Source organism: Budorcas taxicolor, chromosome 10 (genome assembly GCF_023091745.1).
Source record: "Budorcas taxicolor isolate Tak-1 chromosome 10, Takin1.1, whole genome shotgun sequence".
Classification (NCBI taxonomy): domain Eukaryota; kingdom Metazoa; phylum Chordata; class Mammalia; order Artiodactyla; family Bovidae; genus Budorcas; species Budorcas taxicolor.
Genome location: NC_068919.1, coordinates 11739702 through 11751740, shown reverse-complemented (window position 1 = coordinate 11751740; position 12039 = coordinate 11739702). Strand labels below are relative to the sequence as shown.

At 34.6% G+C, this 12039-nt stretch overlaps 1 protein-coding gene across 1 annotated transcript in view; it reads left to right on the top strand.

The window, feature by feature from the left end:
- GPR137C (G protein-coupled receptor 137C) overlaps window positions 1-12039 on the top strand; it is a 54783-nt gene that overhangs the window by 31051 nt on the left and 11693 nt on the right. The window contains exons 2-3 of the mRNA XM_052647185.1: window positions 1634-1677; window positions 3204-3432. Coding sequence (XP_052503145.1) covers window positions 1634-1677; window positions 3204-3432 — 273 coding nt within the window. The remainder of the gene's footprint in view (window positions 1-1633; window positions 1678-3203; window positions 3433-12039) is intronic.

Here is a 12039-nt window from a genome sequence, read left to right as displayed (position 1 = left end):
GGAGAAAGGATAGGCTACCCACTCCAATATTCTTGGGCTTCCCTTGTGGCTCAGCTGGTGAAGAATCCACCTGCAACACAGGAGACCTGGGTTCGATCCCTGGGTTGGGAAGATCCCCTGGAGAAAGGAAAGGCTACCCACTCCAGTATTCTGGCCTGGAGAATTCCATGGACTGCATAGTCCATAGGGTCGCAAAGAGCTGGACTCGACTGAGTGACTTTCACATTCACTGACTCTACACAATCTCTCCTCTTTCGTCTTGCTGCTGCTGCTGCTGCTGCTGCTGCTAAGTCGCTTCAGTCGTGTCCGACTCTGTGCGACCCCATAGACGGCAACCCACCAGGCTCTGCCATCCCTGGGATTCCCCAGGCAAGAACACTGGAGTGGGTTGCCATTTCCTTCTCCAATGCATTCCTGGACTGAATTAGTCTTTCTCCATTCTTAGATGTTGTGACAGTATCTTTTGCATTGATATCACCATGTTTCAAAATAGGTGGTTTATCTCTTTCTTTCATACACTGAGCTCCTTGAGGGCAGAAACAGTTACTAGGTTTATGAATCCATGGTACCTTTCATAGTGTGTGCTCAGTAATTGTTTGAAATCACTAGGTTTTACACTAGGTTTCTTTATAACCTTCTGTACTTGCCTCTTTCTAGATTCCCCCACCCCACTCCCACCCCCACTCAAAGTTCTTATCTATTTCAACAGTCTTGTAACTAGTCTTTCTATGTTTATTTATTTATTTTGGCTGAGCCTCATATGGACATATGCGATTTTAGTTCCCCAAGCAGGGATTAAACATGCGCTCCCTGCAGTTGATGTGCCGAGTCTTAACTACTGGACTGCCAGGGATGTCCCTAGTCTTTCTACTTTTAGCCTAGTTTCTCTGTGGCTGCCTGTACATTGATGCCAGATTAATGAAGTATTTTGGAGTGCTGACATAAAAACCTTCATTATCTTCCCATTATATAAAAAGTAAAGTCCAAATTCACCAGTCAGGAATTTAGACCTTCCGCCCATGTTCTCAGAAGTTGCCATCTTTATTTCAAATTTACCTTATCTACACTTATCTTGATTCATCAAGTATTTGAGGACCTGCCTTTTGCAAGACTTTATGAAAGAAGTAAGTTTACTAAATATATGTTTTTCATCTTTGTGTTCATTTTTTGGTCCTTTGTTTCCTTTAATGATTTCATCTTAAGGGGAAATAATATTTGGAGAACACTCAGCCATATTCATATTTAAGTAAGTTGTTCCATCTTAAGATAAGTTTAAAATAGGTAACAAGCCATCCAGCACAATGTTTGGCTCAAAATAAAAGTTCAATAAATGTATATTTATTTCAGTTTAAAATATTACATATTGAAACTGAATTATTTCAGTTTAAAATTTTAATTTTAAAATTTAAAGATAGAAATTTAAGTTTAAAATTATACCAAAGAAAGTTATTAATTTATTATATTAAGCCTTTGAAAACCTGCCTATTTTTGCTTCAGTGGTTCAACTGCTAACATTTGAGGTTTACTTGCTATCATTACTTGTTGTATCACTTTGAAACACATATTCAAAGCAAATTTAAGAATACTATATTACACATGTTTTCAAAACCTTTTTTCTATACTCTTCTTATAGGTTATATGTAAAGTCAGATGTGCAACTGAACTTGACAAACACAAGTAAGTTTCATGAGTAGCATATGTAAATTTTGTTTACAGTATTCTCAAGGTAGAAGGGCTTGGTAGTTGAGGGTGCTTTAGCAGTTTTGTGGAAGATCATGCATTTAGATTAGTTCATAGAAAGTGAATGGAATAATCTGGTCTCCCTTCAGCAGTATTGCTGCCACGTACCTTTTCTGGTGCTCTGCCGCTGTCCCACTTCAGATGTCAGATGTAGCTCCATAGGGTTCCTCAAATTCTCAAGATCAATTATACTCTCATAATCAAACAGATTATGCCGTTTGAAGTGAGAATGTATAGTGTCATTCCATGAAATAAATAATGTTTCTCTACTGATTCACCTCAAAACTGAGATTGCTAAACTGGGGAGTCAGGAGCCTTGGGTTTCAGACCAATTCTTCTATAAACTTGCGAGCAATGCTCCTCATCTAACCTCCTGATGCTTTTTTTCTTAAACTACTATAATTCTCTGGATGTATGGATAATTTCAAGGTTCATTTTAGGTTTCAAGCTATATAATTATTATTTTTATTATTTAACCTGGGAGAATATTAAGATCTAAACTTCTCAAACTAGAACCCTTGTATTTGGCATGTATAAAGATTGATTGTTACAGATTACACATTGCCTTCCATTTTCCTTGTGTAAATTACTTACAAAGGCAATCAACATTTTATGATTTCCACTATTGAAAGTGACCCAAAGTAAAGGCTACTAGAATGGCAAGTAAATTTCTGGATCGTGTTAATTTGGAGTATAAATGTATTTGAATTGAGTTACTTTCATATAGATAGCTATTCCAGCTACTTGATACAGAGAGCCACACCTTACCTGAAGAGTTTTTATGAGGTAGTCTAATTTTTCTTAAGGGGAAGTAGTTAAGCATTCTACTTTGGGAGTAGTTCTGAATGCATAATAAATATGCCACTTTATAAGAAGATGAGATACTGATGGGCATATGAAACTCTTATCTATATTGTCCCTGTGTTCCTCTTTAGTCTTGTTTGAAATAAATGTTTGCTATAATCAGATGTTCATAAAGGGGAGAATTGTTTAAAACACATCTCCCTTACCTTCTAAAGTTAATATTAGTGATCAATTTAAATTTATATATGGTACATTAATTTTCCAAGCAAATTTTAGAAGCCTGCTAATTCTTAGAAAGGAAAGGTCAATGAAAATATGCTCAGCAGTTACAAAATGAAAAATTCAGGCTTACTTTAATTAGTTAAGATAATCCTATATTACTCTTCCTGATAGAGGCAACGGAATTCAAGTCCACATGAGATTATTTTTTAAACTCACGGTTTAAAATCTGATGCCAGTTTTAAATGGCTTAGTTACTAATGTCATAATTGCAAAAATATCCTAAGTAACTCTGTGTAATTATTAAATTTGTATTTAATGAAATTACAAACAGTTTAAACTGAAGGAATTATTGTACTTAAAGTAACAAACTAACTCAGTATTAAATTTAGTTTCTCATTAGTTTTATAAAAATCTAATAAATTCATTTTTTCTTTCAGAATTCTGTTGCATTTGGGCTTTATATTGGCAAGCCTTCTCTTTTTAGTGGTGAACTTGACTTGCGCAATGTTAGTCCATGGAGATGTCCCAGAAAATCAGTTGAAATGGACTGTGTTTGTTCGAGCATTAATTAATGATAGCCTGTTTATTCTTTGTGCCATCTCTTTAGTTAGTTACATATGCAAAATTACAAAAATGTCATCAGCAAATGTCTACCTCGAATCAAAGGTAAGTGTGTTTCTTAAATTTATACTTGACAGTCTAACTTCAAATCCTCATCTTATGAATCATATTTTAATGGAAATTTTATATTTCTTTAAAAAGCATTCTGAAAAAAATAAAAAGCATTCTGAATGTCAGCTACATTTCTGAGCATGAAAGAATGGTCACAAGAAATTAAAAAGTATTCAAAACTTGGTGCTCACTAAACAATGGTTTTTTAAACAAAGACACTTACCTTGAACATACTGTATTTTCTATGACATATCCTCTGCATTGGAGGCTATAATTTAACTACATAAGCCAGAATGTATACAAATGTATTACAAATAGTCTAATATTCAAGGCCATACTAACAACTTAGGTGTCATCAGTAAAGGTGGCAGTATTGCCATTTAACAGATTTACCACTTTATGGCTATATATATTTGGGTTCGCAACGTCAAGATGTCATACTGGTCTAGTGTTGTTTATTTGTATAAAGTTTTAGAAAATGTTACTTCACTCCATAATATGAAGTCCCTATGGTATTTGAAACAGCTAGTCACGTAACTGAATTTATAAATGCCTTGCTTCTCCCTTTCCGTATACTTTTGGGTCAGGAAACAAAAGCCAATGTTAACCTGTTAACAGAGACCCATGAATGTTTCTGCTGTTGCTGATTGACAGTGTGGTTGAGTGGTGAATCGGTATCACAGTGTATATGTGGCATTGGGTGTGGGGTATATGTGTATGGATATTGGGGTGGGGGTTTATATGTACATATGAGCTTGCTTTAATTTGGCATCACTGCCTATTCACTGACAATAAGCAAGATAGTTTCTTAAACAGTTCTCTGAAATATTTTTTAGACTTCTGTATTATTAGTACCCTTAATATAATCCTACTAAAGCATGGAAATCAACTTGTCCCCTAAGTTTAGGTGAAGATTTTAATTTTATTTTTTAAACTTATATCAATAGAAATATAAATATAGAAACAAGAATAGAAATAGAGGAGAGAAAGAGAGAGAGAGATATAGACTTACTTTCAAATCCATTAATCTTGCCTGGAAATTTTTAAATTCAACTTCTAACAGTTTACTTCCCAAAAGTCAAATATTTTAGTTAATTCTGGCTTCCATAAAAGTGTTAAGAAGAATACAATTACCGTTGTTGTGGTGCATCATCTTTAGATGTAGCAACAGCATCTTTTCATAGTGGGACATCACCAGGATAAATTCCTTGCCTCTTTGGTCTAGTGATGAAACATAAATAAATGAGGCTGAATTTGAAGGCTTGTTTTCTGAATACTTAGAAACTTTTTAAGTTTGGTTTTGCTCACTGTGATATACAGAATTCTCTGGATGTAGTGAAGTTACCAATGTGAGGAGGGAAGTTAATCTGATAATTCCTCCAGAATTATTTTAAATACCTTTCCGTTACTATCATATGAAAGATATTCACTTAAATTTAAAAAGTGCACTGATTCAGAATTCTCTCGGAACACTACAGAGAAACATGTTCAAATACATACCTATAAAGGTAAATATAATATGAGATAGTAAATTATTTGTATTATACTGTTCTGTAGTTCTTGGTTTTCCTAATTAGGTTTGTTCAAATAGTACGTCATCTTGCTTTCACATTTTCTTTGTAAAATCTCTAGACTCATTTTTGTTTTTTGACTTCTATAACAATATATAGTAATGGCCATTTCTTTTATTCAGTCAGCAAATGTTTGTTGAGCATCTGTCTCCTCCACTTTCAAACTGACCTTGTTTCTTGCTATCCCTAAGAGGGTTTCCTTAAAATTCAGACTTTGATCTTCTGTTTTTCTCTTTATTCTTCCCTCCTTCTTCTACCTATTCAGGATAATGAGATCCTCCATGATTTGTCTCAGTCTTACCAACCTTATTTCTAAGTAGTACAGGTATGCGTCCCTGTCTCCATACCTTTAGGCTGTTTCATCTTCCTGAAATGTCTTTCCACTCCCAGTGCTCTATTCCGTGGTTTGTCCTTATCTTACCCAACTTTAAGGCGTAACTTTAATGTTTCTCCTTTTTATGACCTTAATTTTGTCCCTTCTTCTTCATCTCCAAAATAAAATTTAGAAATAACTTTCTGTTTGAATTCTCTTAATTTTATTCTTTTAGCTACTAGATCAGTGCTGTGACTTGGTTCTTTTTCAAAGTAGCAACTCTGACTTGCTTTTTAAATATTCGTTATTATGACTTTGAATAGTTTATTTCTTCTCTTTCAGTTTCTAATTTTCTTACATATGTAAGGTTGTTACTTTGTTCCATAGATATGTTCCTATATAGATACTTAATTTATTATTTTAAATTAAACTAATAAAGGCATTTAGAGCAATATGTTTTCTCAGTACTGCCTTGGCAACTTTCCATAATATCATTACTGTATATTATAGCAACATCCTTTGGATTTCAGCCATGTCTTACAAATTGGTGTGAATTAAATATTATCTCTACATATAGATAGATACTATTCTACTTTCACTTTGGTGAAAAGTCTAAAATTCAGATATATGTTCTCTTTGGGCCCCCTAACTTCCACAGGAAGTTATCAGTTTTACCCTCTGCGTGATTGTCCGTGCATATGACTCTGGCCTCCTGAACAATGTAGAATTTCTGTACTCCAGATTCTTGTTGGAGAAAATATTAGTTGTTAAACTCAAAAGCTTAATTTCCAGAAACATTACCTGAAGGATATACAGTCTATCCGTTTCCTCATCTGTTCCATATCTATCCTCTGCCCAATTCAGTTCATTATAGAGTTGTATTCTGAGACTGCATTATACCCTGGATAGAACTGTCTTTCCTGACATAGACTGGCACATCATGCTTTGGTCTACATCAGGAAATGTGTAAGAAATTTCTTGTGAGAAACATTTGTCTTAAAGTCTTATCGTGTTATGTTGTTGTTCCCTAGAAAAGATCTTTTTCTCCAGTTCAGTACCAAGAAAAATATTAAAGTTCTTTTCCCTGGCTCCTGTGTTGTGCAGAGGCAAATCTGTGGCTCATCTTTATATCAGTCACAGGTGATCTCATGATACCCAGTTGTGTTCCGGGTCTACCTCTCATTTCATTTCACATTCTTACCCCATCCCCACACATTCCTATATTTGTTTTTTATTCTGTATGTATCTCTGTAACTACTTCAAATTCTCTTCTGCAATGAGGATGACATAAATTTAAAAATGTGGTTGGATATACTTTGAAATATGTTTATATCTCTTTTTCATATATATTGATTTTTTAATTAATTTGAAATGACCTTAATGAGAGACAGTGTATCATAGTGATTAAGAGCTAAAAAAAACAAGAAAAAAACCCTGGGATCAGAGAGATAAGGATATAAATAAATCCTATCTCTCTTGTTCATTGGCTGTATGACCAATTGAGCAATTGGACAAGTAATGAAACTGTGCAGATTGTTCAGATTGGGATTTGAACCCATGGTTTTGCTATCACACACCTGGTCTCAGCCCTTAATGAAGCACAGATTCTTGATGTCTCATCGAAGAAAGAATTCAGTGAGAGACAAAGTGATAGGTAAGAAGTGGATTTATTTAGAGAGAAACACATTCTACAGATGGAGTGTGGGCCATCTCAGAAGGCAAGAGGCCCTGAAATATGGGGTGGTTAGTTTTTATGTTGGAGAATGAAATGGCAGTCCACTCCAGTACTATTGCCTGGAAAATCCCATGGACAAAGGAGCCTGGTAGGCTACAGTCCATGGGGTCGCAAAGAGTTGGACACGACTGAGCGACTTCACTTTCACTATGTATTGGATAATTTCATAGGCTAATGAGTGGGAGGATTATTCCAAATATTTTGAGGAAGGGACAGAGATTTCCAGGAATTGGACTATTGTCAACCTTTTGGTTTTTGACAGTCCAGCTTGAAATTGTCATGGCACTGGTGGGTGTGTCACTTAGCTTTTGCTAATGTGTTATGATGGGCATATAACGAGGTCCACTGGAAGTCAGATCTTCTGCCACATTGGACCTAGTTGGTTCTAACTAGTTTTTGTCATGTCCTATGGCTATATCAGGAGAAGGCAATGGCACCCCATTCCAGTACTCTTGCCTGGAAAATCCCGTGGATGGAGGAGCCTGGTAGGCTGCAGTCCATGGGGTCATTAGGAGTTGGACACAACTGAGCAACTTCACTTTCACTTTTCACCTTCATGCATTGGAGAAGGAAATGGCAACCCACTCCAGTGTTCTTGCCTGGAGACTCCCAGGGACGGGGGAGCGTAATGGGCTGCTGTCTCTAGGGTCGCACAGAGTCAGACACAACTGAAGCAACTTATCAGCAGCAGCATGACTATATCATTCTTTTAAAAGTTGTTCCCTGCCACCTTCCCTCCTGTTTCAGTAACAGCATCTCTAATGGTCACTCTCCTGGTCTGTAGAATGAAAATAATGATAATGTTGATCTCATAGGTTGTTTGAGGATAAGAGTAGTACCTACCTTATAATGTTGTTATAAAAATTAAATTAAAATGCATATAAAGTGTTTAGTATAATTCCTAGCACTTAGGACAGCCTTATAAATGTTAGCTATTATGATCCTAATGTATACAAAAGGATGGTAATGTAGCTTCAAAAAGTTCTTGAATACCTAAAATTGTTGGCAAAATGTGTCTGGAGACAGGTCCTCTATATATAATCAAATTCTTCAAAGGAACAGTGAAAAAAATAAGAATTACTAGAGAATAGGATTTCTCTTTTAAATATTTTAATTTTGACTCTTTATATTCCTTTCTGCACAGATTTTGTAAGGGTTGAAGTCTCCGACATTTTATCTAATAAATGAGTCATTTTTCTTAGAAATTTTTGGAACATGTATTGTTGGGAGTATATAATGACCTTTTTTATTTGTTTTTAAATTATTTTCCTAATATTATTTTTAAACTTTTTGTATATTGCTGACATTTCAAGTGTGTCTCATTAACTTTAGATAAAATGTTTCTTTTTGACAAACTCTTTATAGGGTAAACAAATACTTTATATTTATTAATATGATCATTTGTCAGTATTAGTCCTTTTCTCCAATTAAGTTTTTTGAATTGCTCTTTGATTTGCCTTTCTTTGTTTGTTTTCTGTGGTATATTTGAATTTATTTACTTTTAATCAGAATTATAATATAACTTTTAACATTAAAATACATACAATAAAATAATTTTTATTCTAATATTAATTTCCATTTTAGGAAAAATAAGCATATTTATAAGAATATAAGAGACATGTTATTTTTAATGGATAAAATAGTGGCACAAAAAAGACTTCAAATTAGTTAATTTAATTTAAAAGCTCAACTTTTGTACTCACCTTATCTTTGAGTGGTCTTTCATACAGATAATCCCAACTTGCCATTATAGGAGCCAAAATAATGGCAAGTTGGGATTATCTGTATGAAAGACCACTCAAAGTTAGGGTGAGTACAAAAGTTGAGCTTTTAGCCTTACATCTCTAATCAAGGACATGTACAATTTTATATCTGGATAAGAGTGTAAAACAAATCATTGTCTGACTCAAGGTTGGCTTGTCTCCCTGCCTAGTTAGCTGTTTGCAAATAATGCATTTTCTGTCTCTCTCTCCTGAATGTCTAACAGTTTTAATTACTATGCAAACCTTTCTGTCCCATGTTCACTCAACTCTTGATCCATATTAATTACTATATTGGGATGGAAGTCATCATCAGCATCTTGCAGAGACACAGTAACATTCAACTAAACTATATTTTTGATCATTCATGGAGACCAGCTGATCCTATAAGACTAAAGAAGTAGTTTATGATTACTTAGGCCACATTAAAGTAACAGGCTAAAATACCATTAATGGTGGTCATCCACCACCCTGAAATATGACTTCACCAGAATTTGTTGAGGATGATGGTTTAAAAAAAAAACAAAAACCAGAGGCTGCATCATCCTCTATAATAGATATGATTGCTACCTTCCCAGTATTCTGATTTCTCTCTTGAGTCACTGGAATTTTTTTCATTCATCTTGAGCTGTGGTGCTTCTTTAATTTACTGCCTTCATTATTCCAGTTCTTATACTGCAAGTCTTATTTCCTATTCCATAGCACCACACACTTGTCCCATTTGAAAAATCCCTGCTTATAACACTGGGTCTTTAATCTTTTATCTCTTCCTAAGCTCAAGTACCTTTCCTTTATACTTCTAAAAGCCAGCATTTTCAGAATTTTTTTTATTTTTCCATGGACATAAAGACCATCACCTTAAAGCCATCTTATCTGTAACAGTAGAGTCATTAAAGCCAGAGATCTAATTCCATTATGTCTTAGCACCATGAAACTATTTTTAAACTGTTTAGGCCTTATAGTTATCAAAATACATTTTAAACTTACTAATTGAGATTACTTTGTTTTCTTATTTTTGATGCTTAGTTTGGCATTCTAATTTCAAAATGGAAATAGCATTTATGAGATGGATTCAGAAACATGTGCAGGGTTCTACTTCTGCTATTGGCCAAGTAGCTTCTATTGGACTCAACCTTCTGCAGAAAACAAAAGATAAATCCTGGAAAAAATATAAAAAGCACTGACAACACTGGAGAGCAGCCTCTTAGAAGAAGGAACTGACACTGCGTGAGTTTCCTGTTTTTTACAGCTTCTAGCCTGAGGAAAAGTCCTGTCCATGGGACAGCCAAAACTTGAAGAGAAACCTGCTGTTTTACTTGCTTGAAGAATCATAGGGCAAAATTCAAGAAACTATTCCAGATGGAAAGTCAGTGGAAAATCTCAGGAAGAAGACAGCCAAGTTGAGGAAGGTCCAAATTCTGATTTTAAACTCTGCCAAATTTTTATCTGATACCTGAACTAGACGTGTTCAGGACATACTCTAAGCAGCAGCACAGTGAAGGTTAAAGAAATTGAACTGAGATTTCAGCTGCTATTCATGCATGAGAGACAGTTTGAGATTTGAGTCTAGCCAGCTTAATCATTTGCTAAAAATAAAAAAAATTTTAAGGGAAAAGAAAAAAAAAACCCAATACATTTTAGAAAACTATAACAGCATCCAAACTCTAAAACATGGCACTCAGAATGTCCAGGACAGAATCCAAGGTCACTAGATATATGAAGAAACAGGAAAACTATAACTCATACTCAAGAGCAAAAAGAAAAACTCAAAACGCAATCATTGGTGGCAGTCCCAGATGTTGACCCAGATGTTGAATTTATTAATGATTCATAATATGCTCAAGGATGTGAAGTAAATATACATTAATACTTGAATGAGTGAATAAATAAGAAATCTTAAGAGAAATAGAAACTATTTTTTTAAACTACCAGAAAGTTTAGAATTTAAAAATACAGTATTTAAAATTAAATAGTCACTACTTGGGCTTAGCAGCAGATTGGAGATGAAAGAAGAGTCAGGGAACTTAAATCAATCAGAAATTATCCAATCTGAAGACCAGAGGATGATAGGGGACAGGGAGGGGAGACGACAATGAAATGAACAGAGTCTCAGGGTCAAATTACATATAATTGGAATTCCCAAAGGAAAAGAGGAAGAAAATGAGATTGGGAAAAAAAGTGTGAAGACATATGACCTAAATTTTCCAATTTTGATGACAGACATAAATTTGCAATTTCATGAAGCTCAGCAATCCCAATCAGGATAACTATAAAGAAAATCTCACCTAGGTTCATTTCAGTCAAGGTGTTTAAAGTGAGAGTGAAAGTGTTATTTGCTCAGTCATGTCCAATTCTTCGTGGCCCCATGGACTGTAGCCTGCCAGGATCCTCTGTCCATGGGATTTCCCAGGCAAGAATACTGGAGTGGGTTACTATTTTCTCCTCCAGGGAATCTTCCTGACCCAGGAATCGAACCCACGTTTCCTGTGTCTCCTGCATTGCAGGCGAATTCTTTACCCACTGAGCCATCAGGAAGCTCTGAAGTACTTAAAACCTAAAAAAAGAAAATTTTTCAAATAGAGAAGAATGACACATACATAAAGGAACATTGATTCAAAGGATCAGTCACTTCTCATCAGATGTAATAGAGCCTGAAGACATGGGAACAATATCTTTGAAATGCTGAAAGAAAAATATTGTCAATTCTGAAATCTATATCATGCAAAAATATTCTTAGAGAATCATGAAGAAGTAAAAACATCTTCAGATAAAAAGAAAACAAAAAAGATTCACTACCAACAGACCTACACTATAAGAAATGCTAAGAAAATTTTACAGACTGAAGAGGAATAAAATTGGCTTGAATTTTAGCTCTTCAGGAAGGAATGAAGAACACAAGAAACAAAAAATGTGTGGGTAAATATAATTTCTTAATTTCTTGAAAATAAATATGACTGTGCAAAGCAAAAATGATAATGTGAGGCTTAGGTGTGTAGATATAATGCATAATTCTCGGTATAATATATAGAACAACTATAGCACTGTAGCATAAAGGACAGGGCTTATATTGTCGCAGTTCTTATATTTTACATCAAGTGGTAAAATATTAACAATTATTTAGACTATGAAAAGTTAAGGGTATATTTTATAATCCCTAGAGCAGTGATTCTCAAACGTTTTGGTGTCGAGATCCCATTACAATACTAAGAATTACTGAGGACC